This window comes from Barbus barbus (assembly GCF_936440315.1).
Source record: "Barbus barbus genome assembly, chromosome: 7".
In the NCBI taxonomy this organism is placed as follows: Eukaryota; Metazoa; Chordata; class Actinopteri; order Cypriniformes; family Cyprinidae; genus Barbus; species Barbus barbus.
The window spans coordinates 38,804,181-38,832,055 of record NC_136735.1 but is presented as its reverse complement, the minus strand read 5'-3'; the positions used below and the strand labels follow the sequence as shown (position 1 = coordinate 38,832,055).

Here is a 27,875-nt window from a genome sequence, read left to right as displayed (position 1 = left end):
AAAATTTCCAACAAAACATGGGCATAATTATTGAACCTTTATAAAAAAATAAAAAAAAAATAAAAACATACACCCGGAGTATAAAATGGTGAGTCTGGGTGGGAAAGACAGTGAACTCTCTAGTAGTTGTTTGTTGAAATGTTTGTTGTATATTTGTGCTGTTTATTAATATGGTAGCAGACAATTATTAAACAGTAAACAAGTTTAGGATGTTTAAACTGAGTTTACATTATGTAACAATGATGTAAAATACTGAGAAAACAGCTATTACCGTGCTGTAATGGGAGAACGCTGGCTTAAGAAATTTCAGATGAAATGCATTTCTTAATGAAAATTAATTATTGTGCTATGCACATAACCATACAAGAATATGATCTTACAAATATTGTTTACTATATCAGAAAACAATCTAATTTGAATTTAAAAATAGTAAATTTTAATACAATTTTGTACTAAAATGTGATTAAGTAAATTGTGATTCAGCATGTTTGTCACAAAAATTAGCAAAATATTGTCAGTTTCAGATAGTTTTATTCAGAATCTTCATCAAATACACATTTACTGTGTTAACAAAATAACCGGCTGTTACTTCTGATACGTCTCACGAGGAGTAATGGATATAAAATAACACCTACCTACTCTATGCATGAATTAAAATGACTTTAAAATATTGGCATTAACTAGTATTCATTTATACTTTATAAATACAAGACATCCATAAATATATCTGAAGATATCAAGGGTTTTTGATACAGAATTGTGTGATATTTCCTGAAGAAACGCAGAGGAGGACGGGGTTTGATGAATATTTAAGGCCATTTTTGAAGAACCTGTCGTTTGAGACGTCTGAGCTGAACATTAACGATCAATGCAAACACACATGATAGAAAACTGAAGAAAGATCACGTTTCCAAGCCAATGCAAAAGCTCTCTGAGGAAAAGTGACGTCACTAGTGAAAACACACATAGCATGAATTGCTGGCTTCGTTGCTTACTTTCAACACTGCAAAAAATATTTTCTTCCTTAGTATTTATGTCTTGTTTTCTGGTATAAATACCTAAAAATTCTTGAATCAGGATGCATTTACTTTTGTCTTGTTTTCTGAAAATATTATCCAATTTTTGTTAGTTTTTGCATAAAACAAGCAAAAATATCTGTCAGTGGGGTAAGAAAAATAACCTTAATTCAAAGGCTAAACAAGATTATTTTTCTTACCCCATTGGCAGATATTTTTACTGGTTTTAAGCAAACTAAGCAACTAAATTGATAAATTTTTTCAGGAAACAAGACATAATATCTTAAGTCATTTTACTTAAGTAAATGCGTCTTAATTCCAGAATTTGTAGATATTTATACAAAAAAACAAGGCAAAAATACTAAGGAAGAAAATCATTTTTTGCAGTGAAACGTCCCCCTCATGAAGGGAAATGGAGAGATCAGTTTTCAATGTCTAAACCCTGAAGAATCGTTCGAGACGCACAACGCTAAAATAAAGCATGACAATCTCCCTTTCACTTACACACCGAAACGACAGATTCAGAAAGAAATATTGGAGTCCAGGCTCAGAAATGGAGAAAACTTGGACTTTCAATCACACAAAAGCTCAGACTTTCTTCAGAACGGCACAAGATTGAAAGCCATGAACATGAAGCGACCCTCGTGTCTTTATAAAACATGCATACATTTGACTTATATAAGGGCCAATCACAAAATAAATAAAAAATATTATTTCACCCCAAAATATAAAAACAAAATGCCGAATGTTTTCCTTGAATTTAGGGTGAAACGAGCTGGACGTTTTACCCACTGGATGTCCATCATATTGCCTCGATGTTTTCTGTATTGAGCAGTTCATCGCTGTTATTGTTGTTGAGGGAAAAATGTCCACTGTGCAAATGTCTAGTAACAACATAATGCAAGTTACTGTACAAGTTCTTCTTAATAAAAAGAGAAAGATGATGATGAAGAATCCCAGTGAAATACAGCAATGTGATTCAAGCCGTAGGATGAGAACTGTGGGCTCAGTGCTGTGATCCGCACAGAAAGGCATTGTGGGATCCATGAAGGACCGTGTGATATGAGGTGTTTGGTTCCTGATGGTCTCCAGAAGGCATTAAAAGTCTCCTCGGTTAAAAACGAACGACTTTAGAAGGGTGTGTAGTCAGACGGGTACATGATGGGCAGCCAGTTGTCAGAGAACAAGACGCAGTGCATCCAGCCCAGAGAGCGCATCAGCTGCAGAGACGCACAACAAATCATCTTTTATTACAGGAGAACAGAACTTCAGACACATTTACTGCACTGATTATTGGGGGAAAATCAGTGGAATTATGCAGAATAATTTTGACCTTTTCTTGTAATTAAGATGTAGTATCTCACAATTTTGTCTTAGTATCTCATAACTTCTCATATATCTCCTGACTTTGTATCATAATTTTGCCTTTATCTCACATAATGCTGACTTAGTATCTCATAACAAATTTTTTTTGTCATAATGAAAAATTATTACTGAAGGATCATGTGACACTGAAGACTGCAGACGTCTTTCAGAAACTCTTACTTGTATGCAGTTCTTCCAGTTCTCTTTGCTGGGTTTTTCCTCGACGATCTTAGTCGCAAACTTCAAGGCTCTCGCGTACATTTTGCTTGCCAGCGCGTGTTTGTAGGAAAATGCTAGAACCTGCAAAGAAGATATCCTCACATCAAATGAAATGTGAGACCAGTGCTGGCAAACTGAGTCGGAATGAGCAAATTTAAAAAAATGAGAATTCGATATGAATATTTTCACAAAGCTGGAATGCTGTGCTTTGCAACAATAGACCTACAACTTGAGAAGCAGCAGCGGTCGTTCAGAAGTGAGCAAAGAAAAAGGCACTCCTCTCAGAAAACGTACAAATAAAGATGATTTCAGAAGTTTAATTTCTATTTGGAGCATTGGGATCACTAGAAGAGGACCGTGTGCATTCAAACTCATTCTGCCAGCACGGGTCACATATTACAGTGAACAAATAACTAGCACACCTGTAAACACCTGCGCTCTTTACCTTCGAGTCAGTGAGCTCTGCCCACTTCTGCAGCTCCCAGAAGGTGTCGGTCAGTGCTTTGGCCTGCGGCTCTTCCTCGGAGCTGCCCACTTCACCTGCACTAGCACCCTCCTGCGCAGACGTCTGCATCAGCTGATCCGCCAGAGCACAGCCCTTCCTGCAGAGCGCATCCAGCAGAGACACCTTCTGCTTCTCCATCTCACTGCAACGACACCACATCACTCACTTTAAAGGGACAGGTCACTCAAAAATGTCGTTCCAAACCCGTATGGCCTTCGTTCATCTTCAGAACACAAATTAAGATATTTTTGGTGAATTCCGAGAGCTCTCTGATCCTTCATAGACAGCAAGGATCCTCACACAGTCCTAAATTACAGTTGAATTCCTGATGTCACGTGGATTATTTTAATGATGTCCTTGCTACATTTCTGAGCCTTGATGGTGTTAGTATCCTTGCTGTCTGTGGAGGGTCAAATTTCATCAGAAATATCTTAATTTGTGTTCTGAAGATGAATGAAGGTCTTACGGGTTTGGAACGACATGAGGGCGAGTAATTAATGAGGGCGAACCCCAAGCCGTTTCAGGTTGACTTCAACATGAAGCATTAGCATATTCCCCGCCCACTTCTTGGTCTGAATGAAAATGCAAATTCATTCTTTGCCACTAGGTGCCGCTTTATGCATGGATCAGTTTGAGTGAATCGTTTGGGAGTCATTGAGCAAGTAAGGTAAAAAAATAAATGCATATAAGACAATGAAAGTGTTTTTTGACCTTGCATGCATGTCAACCTGTTGTTGGGGACTCCCAAAACCAAAATATGAACCTTTCATTACTCATAATAGGGGCACTATACATGACAATATAATTGCAATTAGACAAAATTGTTTCTAACAGTAAAAGGCTCCATCAGAGACTGATGATGCTCAGTACCTCTTGATGGAGGCGGCGTCGGGCCGCGGATCCATCTTCATGGTGAAGTAGACGGCGAGTGCGGTCTGGTCGATGTGAGACATCACTGCATCGGCTGCAGCTGCGATCTCTGGCAGACGCTTCATACGCTCCTGAGGAGACAGAAGAGCGTCTGTCAGGCACTGTGTGTGTGTGTGTGTGTGTGTGTGTGTGTGTGTGAGAGAGAGAGAGTGAGAGTGTGTGTACCTTCTCTGAGTCCAGTTGATGCAGTCTCTGGACATGAAGAGGCAGGTGTGTGGGGAACGCCTCCTTTAGCTCCTCGAACAGCGAGCTGCTCTCCAACCTGAAGATATACAGAGACATGCACTCATCAAAACTAGGCTTGTGACCATGAGGAAATTTTCCCACTGGTTATTCGACGTGTGACAACACCAGTAATACCAATATCACCATTGAGCTGGGTAGTAACTGAATACATGTAATCAGGATTACGTAATCCGAATCCAAAAATTAAGTACTTGTAATTAGTAGTGCTGTCAAACGATCAATTGCGATTAATCACATCCAAAATAAAAGTTTTTGTTTACATAGTATGGGTGTGTGTGTGTATACGGTGTATAAGTAGCACAGGTATATTTGTAGCAATAGCCAACAATACATTGTATGGATCAAAATTATACATTTCTCTTTTATGACAAAAATCATTAGGATATTAAGATCATGTTCCATGAAGATATTTAGTAAATTTCCTACCATAAATATATCAAAACTTCCTTTTTGATTAGTAATATGCATTGCTAAGAACTTCATTTGAACAACTTTAAAGGAGATTTTCTCAATATTTAGATTTTTTTGCTCCCTCAGATTCCAGATTTTCTAATAGTTGTATCTCAGACAAATATTGTCCTATCATAACAAACCATACACCAATGGAAAGATTATTTATTCAACTTTAAATGTATAAATCTCAATTTTAAAAAAATTGACCCTTATGACTGGTTTTGTGCTCCAGGGTCACATATTTGCAGGAAATGCACTAAAACACCAGTCAGATAGATTTTTAGATCTTTATAAATGAAAACCTTCTTTACGGTCACTATTGTGACCAGTGGGATTGAATGGGATAACACCGTAAACACCGACTATCAAAACAAGCAAGTTAATGAGTGCAACTGACTTGGTCATCCACTGGATCTTTAGGTCTCGCAGCGCTTCGGTGAACTCGTCCTTCACGTCCTTCTCCTTCTCCGCATCCTTCTCCTTTTCTCCTTTTCCATTCTTGGTTTTGTTGGGAGCAGGAACCAGGTGGTAAAAGAATGGCACGATATCCTGCATGAGAGCAACATCAGAGATGATACTGCTGTATCACATTACCCACAATCCCTCAAATCCATTTGCACTGTTCATATGGATTAAACACTGACTCTAATATAAACAGGGGAAATACATCAATAAACAGCCAGACTCATTTCCTATCATCATCTCTGACTTTGTCAAATAGATGCCAACAAACACATGACTGACATGAGAAATAATGGCTGTGTGTGTGTGTGTGTGTGTGTGTGTGTGTGTTTGTGAGAGAGAAGTGCATGTGAGTGAGAGAGAGAGAGCTGGGCGGTTTGATCATATATATTCTACTTGTAGATTAATAGTCAGTTATGTTTATTATTTACATCTGTGGTTCTGATGAACATTTTCAACTCGAAGACCCCAACTGTCCAACAACAATATTTAAAGGGCACCCCAAAAATATATAAATATATTAAATATAAAAATATTTAAATTATTATTATTATTATTATTATTATTAATAATAATAATAATAATAATCTTACAATTCCACAATTTTGGAATAATAATGCATATTAATATTATTAAAACATGACTTATTACATTTAACATGACTTATTATTATTATTACTATTATTATTGTAATAATATTAACATTCCACAATTTTGGGGGAAATAAGAAACATGATTTTGTTAGTGTTTTTTTTTATTTAGATCATCTTTAAATTTAGATTATTTCAATTTATACTACGGGGCCGTTGAATGCTTGAATCTGATTGGCTGACGAACGTTCTGAGGTGTGCAATTATTTTCAGGGAAACGCACGGCGAACGTAGTTCCAGGCAGCTTTCTTGACCGCATTACAGTTCCATATCACTTCGCATCGTTGTCAGCGCTGCCCTGACGATTTTATCAGTTAGCCTAGTGTAGCAACTTAAAGGCTACACATGACATTTCTCACTAACGAGGTAATAACAGCGCTGCATCTTAAAGCAGACTTACAGTTTAGAGACGGTGCTTCAGAACACTGTTGAGGGACACACAGAGGTAGCCTAATTCATACAAGCTCTCTCTCTCTCTCTCTCTGTTTCTCTTTCTCTGTGTCTCTGTCTCTCTCGCTCTCTTTCTAATAACTTCATTATTAACTGCATTAGTCTGCTATCAACGGCTCAAGCCTCCATTGCCAGCTTTAAAATGACGTTTTGGAACTAGCAAAAGAGTCGTTGGATGAGATGCGGAATAAATAATCCTACTCACAATAGCGATTTAAGTAGAAAAACCGGACGAATCCCTTGAAATATATAATCTGATCGATGTTTTGAGGTGTGGCAACCGTAGTATAAGCGGAATAATTGACTCCGGGCCGTTGAATTATTAGAAAAATAATTAGCATCACCACCTCGGGTGTGCATTATTTTTCTAATAATTCAACGGCCCGTCGTCAATTATTCCTTACATATTCAATTAATTTAAATACTTTTAAATCATCCTGGGGACACTTTGAAAATTTGACAAGACATTCCTGTTGAGAAGCACTGATTTAGATTATTGAGAGTGATGACGATTCAAACGAGTCACTGATATGAACCTAAATCTTATGAATCTTTTGTTCTGAGTCCATCAAGTTCTGAATAATAACAGAAGATAAATACTTGAATTATCACTAGTTTATCAAAAACAGACAATAACACGTGTTTACTGAATATATAAAACATCTTTAGGTTGGGTTTCCAGCAAAAACAATGTATTGGTCATGCTGCCCAGCACTAGTGTGTGTGTGTGTGTGTGTGTGTGTGCGAATTTAGGGTTTGTATTATTCATATAATATTGTTATTAAATAAGCCATTTAATCGGGCCCCTGCAATATAAATACATTAAAAAGCAAAAGTTCTGTTCTTTCTCTATCCGTCCAGTACCTTTTTAAATTTTCCTTGTCGTTTGGCTGAAGCTTGTCCCTGCTGGTCAGAATAACACACATCAGAGAGAGAATCTCACACACACACACACACACACTCTGTCCTCTCTATCCTCTGCCCTCTACTCCTTCACATCATCATCATGAATCACTGTAAGGTGCAGCAGTACAGGATGATCTTATACAGGACAGTGAGAGTAAAAACCCCATTAAACGAGCCCTGAAACTCAGAGACACACAGACGGGACACAGCCCTTCATCACTGAAACTGTGCTGGATGCTAGGGGTGTGCGATGTTGACAAAAAATAGTGGATTTTATTGATAACAATAATTAGATGACATTTTGCTGAGTGTGTTATTGTGCTGGTATCTTAAGGACTGCCATGGACAGCTGACTCCTAAAATTTTTGATAATCTTCATATTGGAAAAGATTAATTTCTATCTGACCATCACACAGAATAAGTTTAAATTGATTTTTACATTTTATGGGCATTTTTACCTTTATAAAGCCATTTTTTCTAAAAGTGTGCTTTATCTTTTGAGTCAAATTATTACATTTAATCAGTGAATTAGAATAATAAGACATTTGAGCTGTTACCAAGCAAATGAAATCAGTATCAACAAAATTCATCTTTGCAATGCAGAGGAAACACAGAAGATGCGTCTGAAGAGGCGTTTAGATGTATTTACACACTGTTTAATGCAGGACATGAATGCATTTAACCTGCAATTACAAATGCATAAATAATGTTTTGATATTAATCATAAAACGTTGAATAGATACTTTAAATGTGAAATTAAAACCACCAGCAGGTGGCAGCAAGTCACTGTTAATAAGTGAGTCATTGCGATTGAACCGAATCATTTAAACAGTTGATTCACTCAGGAATTAATCACTGTCATGTTGCTCAGAGACACAAAACTGTGCTGTGGCTGTGTTTGGGATGATTTTTGTTGTCAAAATAGTGCAAAAACAGGCAATATGGTGTCTAAAACACAAGTCTCTTAATTAACTTCCTGTTTGTTGAACTGTTGTAGAAAATCAATATCACATTTATAATGATGGTAATTTGTAGAGAAAAAAAAGGCACTTTTCATGTGAAATTAATTAACTATATGAAGGTATACATATATACATTTTCTGACCCCATGTCTTGAATTTGTGATCATTCTAAATGCATTTATTACACTGAATCATGTAGTGAAAGAATGCACTCTCAATGCGCTTCACGTAACGCAAGCGTGCGCTCTGTAGGGGTGTTTTGAATGATTTTTGAAAAATACTCGATAAAGTCAAATCGTACATCGTTAAAAAAAAACAATTACTATATTAAATCGCAGACAATATATAAATCACACACCCATACTGGACGCGCTCAGAAGACAGATATATAACTGAGATGCAGTGTAATTCTCTGTAGATAAAAGCATCTGCCTAATGCCTAAACGTAAATGTTGAACTTGGTAGTTAGATTGTTCACCAGAACCATGACAGTGGAAAGGAATAAAGCTGATAAACATGCTTTTGTATCGCAGTGCTGTTTTTTTGTTACTGGACTGGTAATAAGCTGGAGTCATTGTGAAGCACAGAACACAATGATCAGATTCTCTGAGTGAAACACGACCGACACAAGCTGATCAGACAGAGAACAGAAGCAAATCAATGTGAGCAGGGGTGTGCCATATGAACCGTATCATGGTTGTTTTAATGATGTGGAAGCTGACATTATTGAGTCTCTCCATCACTCTGCAAAAAAACAAAACAGGTCTTGATAGTCCACACTTTCATTGTGTGATATGGACTAGCAGACTGCAGTTAGAATGACCACGAAATTCAATATATGGGGCAAAAATGTTAAGGTTTCTATATGATAGTTATCACATGACTTTTTCTTAAATATCTGCATGCTTGCAAATGTGATATTGAATTTATGTAACAGTTCAATAAACAAGAGGATAATATCGTGAGTTACAATAAATCAGTGTTTCAAATCAATGATCCATTTATAAAGACAGTCACTTGCTTCGTTCATGAATGAATCAGCCGTTTGTATGAACCGGTTGAGTGAATAATTAATAATAATAATAATAATAATAATTCATTACATTTATATAGCGCTTTTCTGCTTCTCTAAGCACTCAAAGCGCTCTACATTGTGAGGGGTGGTGTCTCCTCGTCCATCACCAGTGTGCAGCATCCACCTGGATGATGCGACGGCAGCCATAGTGCGCCAGAACGCCCACCACACACCAGCTTGTAATAATTCAATAACTCACTCATTAAGAGAGTCATTTGCTTCATTCATGAAGGAATCAGGCATTTGTGCAAACTGGTTGAGTGAATAATTCAATAACTCACTCATTAAGACAGTGGCTAGTTGTATGCTTCATATTTAAAGTATCATTTTATTTAAAAATAACATTGTTTCAATATACAAAATCAAATTTTTAGAACATTAATCTCATAGTATTATTTATGTAATTGTAATTACAGTGTAAATGTTCCTAAACGCAGCTTCAGATGCAGTTTCTACAGTGCAAAAAATGGCTTTTCTTGATTCTGATTATTTTATTGGTAACAGCCTATAGTGTCTTATCATTCTAATTTAATTTATTGCATAAATGGAAGAATTTAACATATCTAATTAAAGGTTAAAAATGCCCTTATAAAGGTAAAAATGCCACTGGAAACCAATTTAATGTCACCCCTTATTGAAAAAGTTAATTTCTGCCACTGAATATGATGAATATAAAAAGCTTTGAGAGTCAGCTGACATGACAGACCCGCAACAACACAAAAACACACTAAATATTGTTTAATTATCAATATAGGGATGTAATGATGAACCGCAAGCCGGTTGAAAATCTATTCAAATATGTGACGATTCAGTTGGAGTAGGAGTTTATATGAATGTATCTCTGAGGGGAACGGATTGTCTTTAGAAAAGTTTACGTGGTATTTTCTTTTAATCTCGCCTCTGAACAATGCTATTAAAGTAGAGTTCATAAGCGTAGCTCTGCTTTGTTTACAGCAGTAAACACTGTATCATTGCTGTTCATAAGCGCCACCTGCTGGCATTCTGCATGTATGCTGCAACTTTGTTTGGATCGTGATTAAAATGCAGTGTTTTGCCTAGAAAATGACCATCATTTTTTGTCAGTACTGCACACCCCTACATGTGTGAGAGACTGAGCTATAGAAACACATTAAACAGCAGCAGGAGCAAAACAGCATGCAGATCTACAGATGAGCTGAATCAACACTGTGTTTGAAGAGACTGACGACTCACAGCTTTTTTGCCGAACTCGCTCTTGGGCAGAACCAGCGAGCCGGTGATGTATCCGCCGGGTCCCGCTCCTTTAGGGATCCTGAAACACAAAGATAAACGTCTGCATCTTCTGACGTCTAACAACAGCGGTGGCTGGACGCATGGATCGCGGAACAAACCAAAAGAAGGGTTTTTGCAGAACTACATTTTAATATTAGAAACAGCACTAAAAGTATTAGTTAGATGGACGATATATTATTTAGCTATTTTTTAAGGTATGACTCTGGATATTTGAAGTTTAGAATAGAGATCACAGTTCTCCCACGATTCTGAAAACAAAACATTAGACAACAAAATAAGTAAGCTAATTTACTTGAGTTTCTGACTAAATGTTTTAAAGTTATAAATGAGTCTTAGAAGGAAATATCTGAGTTACTTTTTCCAATAAGTAACTCCAGTTACTTTGTTTTTCATGTATTGACTGACAGCTCTGGTGTTGCCATGTTGACAGAAATCAGGAGTAAGTGCAGAGCGTTGTGTGTGAACATGTTCTAGACTCATCTCACTCGCACAAAAACAGATTCAGTATTCCTCAAAATGAATAAAAACAGTCAAATGCAAACTCAGAATATTATACAAACCTACAATAATTAAGACAAATATAATTTATGTATTTAGTCCCATTTTATTAACCAATGTCTTTGCTACTGACCTTCGATGATCCAATTCAACCATACTAACAAGCAAAAATTCCGCATTTGTGTATAATTTTTGATATTGCTGCAAAATGTTGAACTTTCTTCTTCTGCGTCATATTCTTCATGCAATTTGTTTGAGCTGCGCCCTCTACTGTACAGACGTGAATTTACATTTCCTTCAGCCTGAGGCAGATTCACTTCACTTTTGTTGTGAAAGGGTATTTTACATTTGCAAAAGAACTTTTTCTATTACAAAACAAAGAAGATTTAAAAAGTAACTCAAAAGTAACATAACACATTACTTTATATAAAAAGTAACTAAAAAGTTAAACGTTACATAATTAGTTACTTTTTAGGGAGTAACGCGATATAGTAATGCATTACTTTTAAAAGTATCTTTCCTCAACACTGGGCTGTAGGGACACTCACTTGTCGTCGGGCAGGGCTGTGATGTAGAAGGGCTGCGACGCGCCGGGGCTCAGTGTGATGGAGTTGGCCTTTTTCTTGGCAAGCATTGCGGCACGGTGCGTCTCGTAGATGTCCAGCGAGAGCGTGTTGGAGAGACGGTGAGACACGAGGAACGGCAGGTCCTTCAAACGCTCCAGATCGCTCTGCTGCTCGTGACGCACCTGCAGACGCACCGTGTAGTCGCCCTTCTCCAGCTTCAGAGAATACTGCCACAGACGAACAACAGCTCAAATAAATACTGCAACCCAACCTCATCAATCGCAAAACACCTGCTTGTTATTGTACTTAAAACAGGATGAGAAAGTGTTCTATTCTCTGTTTTTTTTCAACTGCCCCTTATCATGGATTTTTGACAATGAGCTTTCATGCAGTGTCTAACACAGCTATAAGTGAATGAAAACATCCTGCAAAGTTTTAAATCTGAAACTGCACCATGTATAAAGTTATTGTCTCTCAAAAGAAAGAGTTGAGACTGAATCATTGAAACGAGTCGTTTTTAACACAAATCCCAAGCCGTTTCATGTTGACGTCAACATGAAACATTAGCATATTGCCGCCCACTTGTTGCACGCGCAGACCTGGGGAAACTCGATTTTCACGTTGGTCTGAATGAAAATGAAAATTCCTTCTTTGCCCGGTAACACTGTACACAAAGCAGCACTGTGCTCACAAACTACTTTAAATGAAATCCACCAATCACCGCCGATTAGCTTCATGCAAAAGGAAGGGTTTGGAAAAATGAATCGTTGAGCGAATCGTTTGGGAGTCATTGAGCAAATAAGGTAAAAATAAATGCATATTATAAGAAAATGTAAGTGTTTTTTGACCTTGCATGCATGACAACCTGTTGTTGTGGACTCCCAAAACCAAAATATGAACCTTTCATTACCCATAATAGGAGCACATTCATGTTGAATTTAGCATTAGTATTTTTTTTACAACCTGAAATCCCATCAATCCCTGAGGTTTGGGAACCCTGGGTTATTATATTATATTATATCATATATTTTACTTATTTACTTACTTGTTTACTCGCTCATTGATTCACCCACTCATTGACTCCCCCACTCACTCATTGACTCACCCACCGACTCACCACTCACTCACCCACTCACTCATTGACTCACCACCCACTCACTCATTGACTCACCACCCACTCGTTCATCGACTCACTCACTCACCCACTCACTCTGACTCACCCACTCGTTCAGACCCACTCACTCACTCACTGACACCCCACCCACTCACTCACTCACTTACTCCCCACCCACTCACTCACTGACTCACCACTCACTCATTGACTCACCACCCACTCACTCACTCACTGACTCACCACCCACTCACTCACGCACTGGCTCACCACTCACTCACTGACTCACCCACTCACTCACTCATTGACTCACACACTCACTCACCCACTCGTTCATCGACTCACTCACTCATTGACTCACCACCCACTCACTCACTCATTGACTCACCACCCACTCACTCACTCACTGACTCACCACCCACTCACTCACTCACTGACTCACCACCCACTCACTCATTGACTCACCACCCACTCACTCACTCATTGACTCACCACCCACTCATAGACTCACAACCCACTCACTCATTAACTCACCACCCACTCATAGACTCACAACCCACTCACTCACTGACTCACCACCCACTCATTGACTCACCACCCACTCACTCACTCACTGACTCACCACCCACTCATTGACTCACCACCCACTCACTCACTCACTGACTCACCACCCACTCACTCACTCACTGACTCCCCACCCACTCACTCACCCACTCATTGACTCACCACCCACTCACTCACTCACTCACTCCCCACCCACTGACTCACCACTCACTCTCTCACTCACTGATTGACTCACCACTCTCTCATTGACTCACCACCCACTCACTCGCTCATTGACTCACCACCCACTCACTCACTCACTCATTGACTCACCACCCACTCACTCACTGACTCATTGACTCACCACCCACTCACTCACTGACTCATTGACTCACCACCCACTCACTCATTGACTCACCACCCACTCACTCATTGACTCACCACCCACTCGTTCATCGACTCACTCACTCACCCACTCACTCTGACTCACCCACTCGTTCAGACCCACTCACTCACTCACTGACACCCCACCCACTCACTCACTCACTTACTCCCCACCCACTCACTCACTGACTCACCACTCACTCATTGACTCACCACCCACTCACTCACTCACTGACTCACCACCCACTCACTCACGCACTGGCTCACCACTCACTCACTGACTCACCCACTCACTCACTCATTGACTCACACACTCACTCACCCACTCGTTCATCGACTCACTCACTCATTGACTCACCACCCACTCACTCACTCATTGACTCACCACCCACTCACTCACTCACTGACTCACCACCCACTCACTCACTCACTGACTCACCACCCACTCACTCATTGACTCACCACCCACTCACTCACTCATTGACTCACCACCCACTCATAGACTCACAACCCACTCACTCATTAACTCACCACCCACTCATAGACTCACAACCCACTCACTCACTGACTCACCACCCACTCATTGACTCACCACCCACTCACTCACTCACTGACTCACCACCCACTCATTGACTCACCACCCACTCACTCACTCACTGACTCACCACCCACTCACTCACTCACTGACTCCCCACCCACTCACTCACCCACTCATTGACTCACCACCCACTCACTCACTCACTCACTCCCCACCCACTGACTCACCACTCACTCTCTCACTCACTGATTGACTCACCACTCTCTCATTGACTCACCACCCACTCACTCGCTCATTGACTCACCACCCACTCACTCACTCACTCATTGACTCACCACCCACTCACTCACTGACTCATTGACTCACCACCCACTCACTCACTGACTCATTGACTCACCACCCACTCACTCACTCACCGACTCACCACCCACTCATTGACTCACCACCCACTCACTCACTCACTCCCCACCCACTGATTGACTCACCACTCTCTCATTGACTCACCACCCACTCACTCGCTCATTGACTCACCACCCACTCACTCACTCACTCATTGACTCACCACCCACTCACTCACTCACTCATTGACTCACCACCCACTCACTCACTCACCACCTACTCAAGATTCAAATAGCTTTATTGGCATGGTAAAAGAAATCTTTACATTGCCAAAGCTTTAATAACACTATACAAAAAAAAATAAAAAATAAAATAAAATAAATTATATTTTTTTTATAGAAGTGCCTCAAGGCATATAGTGTGTTGGTATTTCTGTCCCGCTGGAGGCTCTTTCGTCGTGACAGGACCTCACATACCTGGCGGCCAGGTTTGAGCTTGCTGGGCTTTCTCCTAACAGGTATGGGAGTTTGTCCATATTTGGTTTCTGAAGGAAGTCTTTGTGGTGAGTTGTGAAATGGGGATAGAAAGTGTCCCTAATTTGTGCATATTTAGAGCAGGATGTCAGGAAGTGCAGTTCTGTTTCCAGTTCATTTCCTGTGCAGTGGGGACACAGCCGATCTTCTTTTGATTCAAGATTTTTATTTGTCACATACACAATTATACAGGGTATAACCAGCAGTGAAATGTAAGTCAGGTCCGCTCCAAGGACAGTGCAATTATAAAGTATACAGATATTAAGAAAAAGAAAAGTAGAAAAAAATAAAATAAAATATAAAAAATATAAATATAAATATAAATGTGCAGGTCAGTATGTTGTTGACTTAAATAGTAATAAGAGGAATGTGCAAAAAGTTGTCCAGGGTATTTAAATAGCAGCAATGTGAGGTAGAGAAAAATTATGAATAGCTATTGATATGGTGATATTTACATGTGATGTTATGACACAGAGTTAGAGTTTAGGAGCCTGATGGCCTGGGGGAAGAAGCTCCTCCTAAGTCTCTCTGTTTTTGCCATCAGGCTACGGAAGCGCTTACCAGATGGAAGCAAAGTGAATAGACGGTTACCAGGGTGATTTGAGTCCTTGATTATTTTGACAGCTCTATTTTTGCAGCGTTTGAGGTAGATGTCCTGCAGAGAGGGGAGAGCAGACCCTGAGATGCGCTCAGCTAAACGCACAACTCTCTGTAGTGCTTTGCAGTCCTGATTTGAGCTGTTCAAAATTAAGTCAATACACTTTCTATGGTCCCTGAATAGAAAGTTTTCAGGATTGCTGGTGAGACCCTGAATTTCCTCAGCTGTCGCAGATGGTACAGTCTTTGCCTGGCTTTCTTAACTTGTGTTTGGATGCGTGTAGTCCAAGTCAGGTTCTCGGAGATGTTTACATCGAGGTACTTGAAGCTACTCACCCTCTCCACAGGGGTCCCACTGATCATAAGAAGAGTGTAGGGCTGCTGCGGTCTCTTCCTAAAGTCCATGATCAGCTCTTTAGTTTTGCTCACATTCAGAGAGAGACAGTTGTCCTGGCACCATGATGTGAGTCTCTCTACCTCATCCAAGTATCATCGTTGTTGGAGATGAGGCCCAGAACCACAGTATCATCAGTGAATTTGATAATAGATGTGTAGCTGTGAGAGGACACGCAGTCATGCATGTAGAGAGAGTAGAGCAGGGGACTCAGGACACAGCCCTGTGGGGCTCCTACGTTCAGGGTGATGGGGTTTGAGGTGAACTGGCCAACTTTCACCACTTGAGGTCTGCCGGTGAGGAAGTCTTGAATCCAGTCACAGAGTGAGGAGTTTAGGCCGAGGTCTGTGAGTTTAGATGCCAGCTTGATGGGGACTATAGTTTTAATTATTTGGTTTGGTCTGGCTAAGTTTTTATTCTCAGTCAGACATGTTGTGGTTTGTGTAGTCAGCTCGAAGACCAATTGGCTGAGGGCGTTTCTTTCTGGTGTCAGCTCTTGGTAGTTCAGGGCTTTGAGATGGAGCGTCTCTTTATCACTATTTTTTAAGTCGGCATGGAATTTAATGGCCCTTTTTTGAATTGTGATTATAAGTGGGTATAATCCTAATTCTGCTCTGCAGGCATTATTTGGGGGTTTGCGCTGTACTCGGAGCAAAACTTTGCATAGTTCGGTCTGCAGAGTCAGTCTGCAGGGTGTTTGTCCCATTTAGTGAACTCTTGGTTTGTGAGCGGCCCCAGATTTCACACCCATAGAGTGCGATGGGTTCTATTACTGATTTGATTATTTTTTATCCAGATTCTGATTGGGATGTCAATTTTGATATTTCTCTTAATAGCGTAAAAAGCTCTCCGTGCCTTGTCTCTCAGGTCGTTCACAGCTTTGTTAAAATTCCCTGTGTTGTTAATATTTATTCCAAGATAAGTGTAGTTCTGCGTGTGCTCAAGAAGCATGTTGTCTAATTTAAAACTATGATGTTGGTCTTGGTTGCTGGGTCTTTTCTGAAAATCACAATTTTTGTCTTTTTGGGGTTAACTGACAGGGCCCATGACTGACAGAAGCTGTGCAGGAGGTCTAGATGCTGCTGTAGACCCTCTTTAGATTAGATTAGATTAGATTAGATTCAACTTTATTGTCATTATGCAGAGTACAAGTACAGAGCTAATGAAATGCAGTTAGCATCTAACCAGAAGTGCAAGAATATAGTGTTTTATATACATATAAGTGCAGAGTAAATGAGGATATGATTTACAGAATGTACAGTGGAATTGCTATATACAGTATTGAGCAGAGTATATACAGAATATAAATAGGAATGCAATGTAGGGATTGTATGTACATTATGAACAGAGCAATGTGGGATTATATATACACATTATGAACAGCAGAGACGTGAGAACAGTGGTAATAAATAAATACAGCTGGATGAGTGTGTGCAAGTATTGATAGAACAATGTATTCTATGCAAAATAACAGTAGTGCAATATTTTATAGAAAATATTGCACTACTGTTAGTGGGAGACAGCAGCACCAGATCATCACCACCCACTCACTCACTGACTCACCACTCACTCATTGACTTGATCAATGGCAATATTCTGCTGTCTTAATTTGTAACAGTTCACATTAACATATTATTTTTATTATTATATCAACAAAAACAACAACACAAATTTGTTCAAATTGCAATCACAGAATGACAAAACAATTGCAATTAGACTTTTTTTGTGAAAATCGTCCATCCCAAATTAACACTTTGTTGTGTGTCAGAAATATCAAAAGTTATTTTTTTGATTGAAAAAGGGTCAATGGCTTAATTTTATAAATGATGTTTGATTATAATTTTTAATTTGGCATTAGTATTTACATCACAATCTGAAATCCTATCATAAAGCTCAGAGGTTAAGCAACCTTGGCTGGGTTACAGCATGTTATTTATTATTATTATTAAATATCAAAATTTGACCTACCAGTACAATGTTAATATTTTTGCTGTCTTAGTTTGTAATAAATAAAAATTCTGAATTGCAATTAGAATTTTTGGTGAAATTGTGCAGCTTAAATTAGCTTAAATTGTGCTGAATGCTGGAAATGTTAAATAAAAGTTATTTTTGAAACTGGAAACGGCTCTATCACAGAATGGTTTAAATTTATATTTAATTATAAAATTTCTTTAGATTTAATGTGGCATTAGCATTTCTTAGTATGTAGTATTAGTATTTCATTAGTCTTAGTAAAACCCTGCAGTTCAGCAGGTTTGCATCATCATGTGATCATGTGAAGGTTATGCAGCGGGTCAGTGGTGTTCTGCTCACCTGGTGTGGATAAGCATCTCCAGAGCCCATGAGCCTCTTATTCTGGTCAAACAGGAGCCAGAGCTGACTGTCAAACTCAGACTCGTATAATAACTCACACAGCAGCGGACAGCTGGGTGTCACCTCGCCACTCTTGGGCTGGAAAAACAAGACCAATAATTTCAATAACAAACAATAAATCAACCATGAAAACAGAAACACTGTGGAAACAACATAATCCACCTGATGGAAATTATACGTGAGGACGATCTCGTAGAGCTGTCTGTTGTTGGGTAACACATCTCTGGCACCGAGGGGTTTTATTTTAGCACTTACAGGCCTGTCGAGGAGAAACACACACAGTTAATTATGCATATTTTATGAACACTTATAAAGTATTTAAACACATTTGTCTCCTCTGGGAGCTTTTCGTCTTCTGTAGGTCCTTTATGATCAAAGAGCCATAAAACACTTCAGTCCCCACTTAAACTGTATTTATGGGCTTCACTGAACATCATTCTGTCAGTAAACGTGAGTATGCACGCTAGATCAGGATGCTATGATGCTTAAAAAGGCTTTAGGGTGCTTGGGAAGTCTTTGGGCATTTTTTTGCAATCCATTTAACTGGTGATCTGTGAGATGTGTGTGTTTACCTGAGAGGCTGAACCCAGTTCTTCAGTGTGATTGTTGGGGAAACGTCTTCATATCTCAGTGGAGAACAAACCTCAAAACTAGAAATCCCTTCAGAGGCGTGCTAGATACAGAAACACACGAAACAAGAGGCATTCATGAATCTGATGTAAAACAATTAAACTAAATGACAGAGAGAGTTTTGCAAAGAGGTTTACATGTATACTGATTAAAAGTTTGTTTGTTAAGACTTTTTTAATGTTTTTGAAAGAAGTCTCTTCTGCTCATCAAGGCTGCATTTATTTGATCAAAAACACAGTAAAAATTGTGAAATATTATTGCAATGTAAAACAGCTGTTTTCTATGTGAATATGTGTTAAACTGTAATTTATTTCTGTGATCTGCAGCTGTATTTCCAGCATCATTACTCCAGTCTTCAGTGTCACATGATCTTCAGAAATCATAATAATATACTGATTTATTGCTCAACAAACATTTCTGATTATTATCAATGTTGAACACAGTTGTTCTGCACAATATTAACTGTGATGCATTTTATTTTTCAGGATTCACTGATAGATTTAAAGCATTTATTTGAAACAGAAATTGTTTGTTACATTATAAATGTCTTTACTCTCACTTTTAATTAATTTAATGCATCCTTGATGAATAAAAGTATTAATTTATTTCTGCTTCTGCTATTAAATCCTAAAGATACTCACGATATGAATAGGAGAAGGTGATGTCACCAGCCCATGGAAGGAAATTACATAATCAATAGTGACATCCCCGAGACTCGCCCACCAGCGAGCAACACAGAGCTCCAGAGTCCGTCCTGGCTGAGAAAGACACACGCAGATGAACATGTGACCCGATAGACACAGAAACACTAGAATTAAACAACATGTATAAAATATTTGCAGCAGTGGCCAAAATGATCAGAACACTAGTATCTCCAGCAGCTAAAAATGGTTTGTCAGTAGGAAACATTCATTTAGCCATTAATTGTAATAATCCAGTGAGATTTTTGAGATCTGATCTGATCATCATCAGTCTGTCTGGAATGACATGAAGAAACAGAACAAACTGAGACTAAATCCAGAAGAACTGTGTCTCTGCTTCAAGAAACCTCCTGCAAAGCTCCTGAGAAACTCTGCTCAAGTGCACCGAGGACAAAAGCTGCTTTAAACACAAAGCATGCTCACAACAAATGTTGATTTCATTTAGTTAATAAAATTAATTGATAAAGAAAATCTATTTTTGACAGCATCCTCATTTTACAGCATTTTTAGACAAGTGCCTAAAGCTTTTAACAGCACTGTAGCTTTGCAGGAGGTTTCTTGAAGCAGAGACACAGTTCTTCTGGATTTAGTCTCAGTTTGTTCTGTTTCTTCATGTCATTCCAGACAGACTGATGATGATCTCAAACATCTCACTGGATTATTACAATTAATGGCTAAATGAGTGTTTCCTACTGACACACTACAGCAAAAGATACAAATAACTGTCTTAAAAGCCGTTTTTAGCTGCTGAAGATACTCGTGTTCTGATCATTTTGGCCTCCACTGTGTGATAGTTTGTGTATTGTGTACCAGCACAGGAAAAGCCTCCGTGAGCGAGCCCTTCTCCAGCAGAGATGAGAACTTATAAAACTCATTGGCTCGATACGCTCGCTGCTTCACCAGATGAACCGCATGCAGGACGAACTTTGACGACACGTCTCCAGAGTGAGACGTTAATGAGATCTCTGAAAGAAACAGAATAATTAGATCACAGATCTATGTTTGGGTGAGACTGCAGTAGGGATGTAACGGTATTATCAATATCGTATTTCACTAGATTTGTAGCGAGATGTGTTTTTATAAGCCTGTTTTCACTGAAGCTGGAGTTTTCCTTCAAAATAAAAGCTCTACTGCCGTTTCTGTCAAAATAAAAGCTTAAAGTGCAGAATGAATTACTGACAGCTAGCGGTTTAAATGCAAGTGTAGAAATTAGGAAAGTAGTATTGTAATTTCCCTACTGTAGTGTAAAGCAAAAATAATACCTATGAAATATTCATTTTCATTTATTTTACAGTGCAGTTGTTTAACAATATATGGCTATTACTGTCACTGTTGTTATTATTATTCTATTCTAATTAGTTTGTCTTCCTAAAACACCAGTGTGAATAATGTAGACCAGGGGCGGAGCCAGACGATGTAAACATTCGGGGCTTAGCCCAAACCTAGGGGGGTCCGGGGGCATGCTCCCCCAGGGAGATTTTTTTCCCATTTACGTCAGCTAAATGCACTATTTTTCAGGCTGTTTGAGATAATAGAATGCCTAAAAATCTATACACTATATGGGAAAATGATGAATGTTACTCAGTAAAATAAAAATAAAAAATCATCCAGTAGAGCCTATAACCTATTTTGTATTTAATTGTTCTCCAGCTGTAGTGAATCCAAAACACCAAAAATGTTAAGGATGACTAATTTTCATCCAATTATAATTATAAACGCAGGGCTCTATACACTTATATTTTTGAAGGAGCACTTACACAGCACTTACAAAGTGCATAAATAATCTTATGAGGCGAATGTATCAAATATAAAATTTGGAATACAGAAATATGAAATGATAAAAAACATTAGAATGGTACTTTGCCACTAGGTGGCGGCAAGCCACTGCCTTAATGAGTGAGTCAGTCAGTCAGTAATCAATCGATTCGTTCGAAACAGATGATTCATTCAGAAAAAAAAGTAAGCAACTGTTTTAATGAATGGGTCAGTGAATCATTTACTCACGCAAATTTATTCTGTAAACACCGCTGTGTGTTGCTGCAGAGCACAACAACATGCTTTGTTTGGAACCATTTCCTTAGCGAAATATGTCTTTTTTTATTATCTTGTTTATTGAATTGTTGCCCTGACACGAAAAGTCTGCCACAGACCATGCTAACCCAACATTATAACCGCTCTGTGTGTGTGTGTGTGTGTGTGTGTGTGTGTGTGTGAGTGTGTGTGTGTGTGTCCTAAAGACTGTGCTGCGCAACCGTTAACTGTTAGATGTTCAAAATGTAACGTTAAATCAGACACAATTTAAAACCGAATAAGAAATATAATACTATGATTAAAAGTTACAGATACCTGAAGCTGTTGTATCTTGGCGTTCAAGTGTTGGCTGGGGGTGTTTTCCTTTTTTTGAAGAATTTTGAAATATCCATTTTATTTTTCAAATAACTTGATCTAGTAAAATACTACACGCCAACAAACCGCCTGGCTCCAAAAGATCTAATTTGATTGGCTGGATCGTACAGGTGCTCATCGATGGTTGGCCAGTTTACATGTCAGTCAGAAGCACTAGACTCATTGGGCGGTTTTTGTCGGGTGTGAATGACAACGCGTAAATTGACAGACACTGTAGACGTGAGAGTCGAGAGATATTTATTTATTTATTTAAATTCTAATATAAATTACTTTATTGGGCATGGAAACTCATTGATGGCATAGTAATAAAAACATTCGGGGCTTTACTGAAAACATTCGGGGCTCCAGCCCCCTTAGCCCACCCCTAACGCCGCCCCTGATGTAGACTGAGACAGTATATCACAAATAAAAAGAGTGTCGAGTCCCCTTTAAAGTTCAGGAAGAATTCAATTCACTGACTTTTTTCTGACTTAAGTTTTCTTAGTTAAGCACATGGGTTGCAGCTCTTAATTTTGAACTCTCAAAGTGCATTAGATAGAATAATTTAACTTTAAAAATGTACAAAATTATTTTCTTTTTTTTCCAAGTCTTCATTTGTCTTTTTAAATATGGCAATAACTACTGTCCTCTCCACTTCATATCGAGGTATAATTGTACCGTGAGATTTTGATATCGTTACATCCCTAGACTGCAGTGATGCATCATTCGTTCTCGCTCGGATTACCTGCCCATGATGCTCCATGAGGGACGGTAATGAAATGCCGTCGGATCTGTCCTGGTCTGAAGTGGACGTCTGTGAACGTGATCTCCTGACTGCGACTGTCAGCTACTCTATAAGACACAAACACATGTCACAGGCGAGCAGAAACACAGATCAGGGCAACATGGGCAAAAATTTGTATCTCGGTATTTTTTGGCCGATTTGCAACATACAGTATACATCTCAGTATTTAGTTTTTGTTTTTGCATTAAAAAAAAATCTGTATTTAATATATACATTTCACTTACTGCCCAATGCTGTCCAACAAAACCATACATTATGAACAACAAATGAAGTGAATGTAACCATGTAAGCCTTTATATTATGTGCAAAAAAGGGTTAAAAATCACATTTCATTCTAACCTTGTAACATTGCAATCTAAAAACACAAATAAGGCTTTTAAAGCGGAAGTTAAATTCACTAAACTAAAAATGAAATAAGCACAGAGTTGTGTTAGGCTATTTTGATTACCCCATTACAGTCACTTTACAGTTAGTGCTATCATAAAAATAGACTTGTAGGTTTAAAATTATACATATGTCACATTAATTGTCCAACTACAAATATTTAAGGAAAAAGTATATTTGCGCTTCGTTTGTTTGGTGCGCGCAGTTTTTAAAGCCCTTCATATAAAGCTTGTCACATGTTTAGAACAAACTGTATCATGCACTTTCTCCACAGCAGCTCAGTCTGTGTCCTCCGCTAGATATTTATCAGATGCACTCGTATCAAACTACTGTATATCGATATAAACTAGGGGTGTAACGGTACACTGATGTCACGGTTCGGTATGTACCTCGGCTCTGGGGTCACGGCTCAATACGATTTCGGTACAACAAGAAAAAAACAACAACAAATCTACTATGCTAGGTTTCTTTTCAGTTGTTTTGAACAGACATTAAATTATGTAGTAGCCAACATCTGCAGTACATATATACACACAAGGAATAAATACTCTAATATTTGGTCTCATACTGTATCGTGTATCTTGTCAGTGCACTTGCTTGGCCATTTTTAGTGATTAATAGGAAAGTGGGTTCAGCTGAATTCAAATAGTGATTTGTTAGATGGGTATAAAATAGGTTATTATACTGCGGCAGCGGTCGTGTAAAGCCCTCCTCGTGTGACGATCGAAGAGTGTAAAGACCATCGACTCAACCGGACAGGGACACCAGCAAAGGATATAAGTATCGCTTTTTATTTCTCCTCTTTCCTACTTTTCACTTCTGTTTCAGTTTTTATAACCATTTCTTGCTGTGTAAGTCGTTGTTGTTTTAAAACGTGTGCTTGGCTCAGTGTTGATGTCTGTATAGGTTGTTTATTCAGTTTGAGTTTTATTGAATTTGTTATTTTAGTACTTCATACTATATGGAAATGAAATATGTAGAATTTATTTTTATATGTATGTATATGTGTGTGGCTGTACATACACATGTAGTTGTTTTTTGGTGTTTGGCTTAGTCTTATGTTAGAAGCATTATTATACTCATACCTTTTGTTTTAATATTTTGTGTTGTTTTTAGCTTTTTTTTTTTCATTTAAATGTTCAATATTGAAATGTTGTTGTATGCATTTGTCAATTTTATTTAATTTCTTTATTTTCTTAAATGTGTGTAGTATTACAGAGTTTACGTTTTCTTATTTGTAAGTCACTTTGGATAAAAGCGTCTGCTAAATGACTAAAAGTAAAGTAAAGTAAAGTAATATATTTAATTTAGTTAACAGATAAACAAGGGGAAAACTGTGACACGTAATGTAGCCTATATATGCGAGTTTCAGTTCATTTTTGTGACAGGCTTAATTTGTTCACAGAAAGGAAACTCAAACGGCAGAAAGCGACATCCTATTGGTTTTCTTTATTTTACAGAAGCACAATGTTTGGTTTTCATTGTGAGTGTACACAAATAAAAGACCTTTTATAGTGATGCATTATTAATAAGACAATGAATGACGGAGTGTTTTAAGTTGATTCTGCTGGTATAAGGAAACAGTTAGAAGTAATCACACACACACACACACACACACACACACACACACACACACAACATATCAGTTCCAGCATTGCTAACTTGACAGCACAGTTGGTACTTCATCAAAATAAAATACAGTGAACCAAACATCAGTGCGCCCGCCTCTGTGTCACCGTTGGAACGCGACTGAAGTACAAAACCTATAATTTACATAATAAATCATAGATTTTCATTCAGATACATCGCAAATATTAAAATATTATGGAATATTTGGATTTGTGCCGAATGAGAGAAGTAGGATACACGAGAACAAAGCTCCATTTCGCAAACAGTTGAGTGCGCAAGCCTTTAAAGTATACTCCCTTGTCAGTGAGAGACGCGTTCAGAATCAGCACACGGTCACTGTCTAGCGGTGGCGGTTATCAAACAGCGTTGCATTACTGCGGGCACACCCTTCTGGATTGAGGGTGAATTGCCTGTTTTTGTTGTAAAGCCTCATGCACCGAACCGAGATGTCCGTACCGTGACGGTTCAGTACGAATACATGTATCGTTACACCCCTAATATAAACAGCATTGCCTCATATCATATCGCTTATAAAAATTAAAAAAACTATCGATATATAGTATAAACTCGACATACCACCCAGCCCAGATACAAACGGAACAGAGCAGTGGGACGTACCTCGCAGGGATTATAACCGTTATAGGCACTCTGAAGAGAGGACCGGCGCTGAGAGCCGACGTGTCGTATCCACACACCTGGAAAACACACACACTTTTATCATTATTGCAGCTCAGGATGATCAAAGAGTGTGAGAGCGTGGATTGGATCTGTGGACGTGCCTCGGTGTAGTGCAGCCCCTCTCGCAGGCCCTGCGGGTCGATGCGGACGTTGACGTGTCTGCACTGATTCATGAGCTCCAGGTGCGACGGACAGTGAACCCATGTAGCGTTGCAGACGAGAGCCAGATGCAGCTGCAGCGAGATACGGGCTGAGTTCTCTGGAGAAAAAAAAACACCCCACAATCCATCACACATGGGTAAAAATGGTTTGTTTTGAAAGAAATGTGTATTTTTATTCATCCAGGATGCATTAAACTGATGAAAAGTGAGTAAAGTCATTTTTAATACACAAAAGATTTCTATTTCAAATAAATGCTGTTCTTTTGAACTTTCTATTCATCTGTGAATCCTGAAAAATAAAATGTATCACAGTTTCCACAAAAATATTGTGCAGCACAACTGTTTTCAACATTGATAATAATCAGAAAAGTTTGTTGATCAGTAAATCAGTATATTATTATGATTTCTGAAGATCATGTGACACTGAAGACTGGAGTAATGATGCTGAAAATACAGCTGCAGATCACAGAAATATTCATAGAAAACAGTGATTTTAAATTATAATAATATTTCAAAATGTTTCATGCAAGAAAAATTCTTACCACAAACCTTAGAATATATAAATTATGTTCATTATGTTCATGGTCAGCTATTTTAAATTGTAATAATTTCACAATTTGTACTGTATTTTTGATCAAATAAATGCAGCCTTGCTGAGCAGAGTAGTCTTCTTTCAGAAACATAAAAAACACAGACCTCAAACCTTTAAACCATAGAGTTCAATCTAATCAAAAACTGATTATTGTACTCAATACTGGTGTATATTGTATATTCTGATGATTATTTGAGTATTGCATCATTAGTTTGCAACGTTAACATCAAACTCTATCAAAATAAATGGAGTCAAGTCTCTCATATGCGTGCGTCATTGCTATTTTAATAACAGATCAACACTATCATAGTCTTTGCCAATATTCAGATTTTTCTGTTTTAATTGTAATTTCATTTAAAGTTTTAGTAATTTTGTTGTTCGTTTTTGCCATTTAATTTTTTTTTAATATATGTCTACATATTTTTTTAAATTTTACTTTTTAGTTTATTTAGATATTTTAGCACTTCATCTTAAAAGTAATCACCTCGGCATCTAGCTAATATAAAGTGTTTCATATTTTATCTCAGTTCATGGTTATTTTATAACAATGTTTTTTTTTTTGTCAATAACGATAATAACCCCAGAATCAGAGCTGCTTGTTCAAAATCAGTCCAGGTTAAATAGGTCAATAATGAACTGTGATATCTTCATGCTTGTTCTGGCATTAACCTAATTAAGTTCAAACTGTGAAAGATCTGTGAACATATTCTCCACTGCATTCAGCTCCACTATGAAGCGTAGCATGTACCCGTGTTCTCTGGAAACACAGGTTCGATGCCGACCCCGTGATCGGACGGGCCGGTGACGTGGGTCGGGTCTCTGAGGTAGATGCCTCGCTGCGATCCCACAGTCACAGTGAAGCCGATGCTGCTGGTGGGCAGCGATGCATGCTGCATGAGGTAGTCGAATGCCCGCTCCACCTGCGCATCACACAAAGACAGTCATGAACACACGAATGCATGCATAATGAGCATCGCTGAGAATGCATGCTTAATAAGAATGCATGCATAATGAGCCTGCCTCACTGCTCCGCTCCTCAGTACCTGAATGATGCCGTGGCCCTGTGCAAACACCTCTATGTCCTCCACTTTCAGAGCCGTGTTCTCCAGAGCCCTGCGCACCACCGGCACTGTGGGCCGCACGCCGTTCTGCTTCAGACCTGACAAACACACACAAATCAGTAATAAGAGCACAAATGTATGTCTAGGACAATATGTGACCCTGGACCACAAAACCAGTCATAAGGGATCACAAATTGAGATTTCTACATCATCCAAAAGCTGAATAAATAATCTTTCCATTGATGTATGGTTTGTTATGATCGGACAATATTTGGCTGAGATACAACTATTTGAAAATCTGGAATCTGAGGGAGCAAAAAAATCTAAATATTGAGAAAATCTCCTTTAAAGTTGTTCAAATGAAGTTCTTAGCAATGCATATTACTAATCAAAAATGAAGTTTTGATATATTTACGATAGGAAATTTACTAAATATCTTCATGGAACATGATCTTAATATCC

General features: G+C 38.5%; 1 protein-coding gene across 2 annotated transcripts in view; it reads right to left on the bottom strand.

Moving 5' to 3' along the window:
* Positions 1 to 513: 513 nt before the first annotated feature.
* Positions 514 to 27,875, bottom strand: part of LOC306872698 (tripeptidyl-peptidase 2-like) — a 43,388-nt gene continuing 16,026 nt past the window's right edge. The window contains exons 11-29 of one of the 2 annotated variants that reach the window (XM_079421449.1): positions 27,396 to 27,511; positions 27,101 to 27,272; positions 25,701 to 25,858; positions 25,540 to 25,616; positions 22,849 to 22,955; positions 20,529 to 20,683; positions 19,659 to 19,775; positions 18,960 to 19,060; positions 18,550 to 18,646; positions 18,328 to 18,465; positions 11,558 to 11,802; positions 10,452 to 10,530; positions 7,161 to 7,199; positions 5,132 to 5,283; positions 4,201 to 4,297; positions 3,976 to 4,106; positions 3,046 to 3,247; positions 2,562 to 2,681; positions 514 to 2,236 (exon numbers count right to left, since the gene is read on the bottom strand). In XM_079421449.1, coding sequence (XP_079277575.1) covers positions 2,147 to 2,236; positions 2,562 to 2,681; positions 3,046 to 3,247; positions 3,976 to 4,106; positions 4,201 to 4,297; positions 5,132 to 5,283; positions 7,161 to 7,199; positions 10,452 to 10,530; positions 11,558 to 11,802; positions 18,328 to 18,465; positions 18,550 to 18,646; positions 18,960 to 19,060; positions 19,659 to 19,775; positions 20,529 to 20,683; positions 22,849 to 22,955; positions 25,540 to 25,616; positions 25,701 to 25,858; positions 27,101 to 27,272; positions 27,396 to 27,511 — 2,393 coding nt within the window. In that variant the 3' untranslated portion in view covers positions 514 to 2,146. The remainder of the gene's footprint in view (positions 2,237 to 2,561; positions 2,682 to 3,045; positions 3,248 to 3,975; positions 4,107 to 4,200; positions 4,298 to 5,131; positions 5,284 to 7,160; positions 7,200 to 10,451; positions 10,531 to 11,557; positions 11,803 to 18,327; positions 18,466 to 18,549; positions 18,647 to 18,959; positions 19,061 to 19,658; positions 19,776 to 20,528; positions 20,684 to 22,848; positions 22,956 to 25,539; positions 25,617 to 25,700; positions 25,859 to 27,100; positions 27,273 to 27,395; positions 27,512 to 27,875) is intronic. The other variant, XM_079421450.1, reaches the window with a different exon arrangement.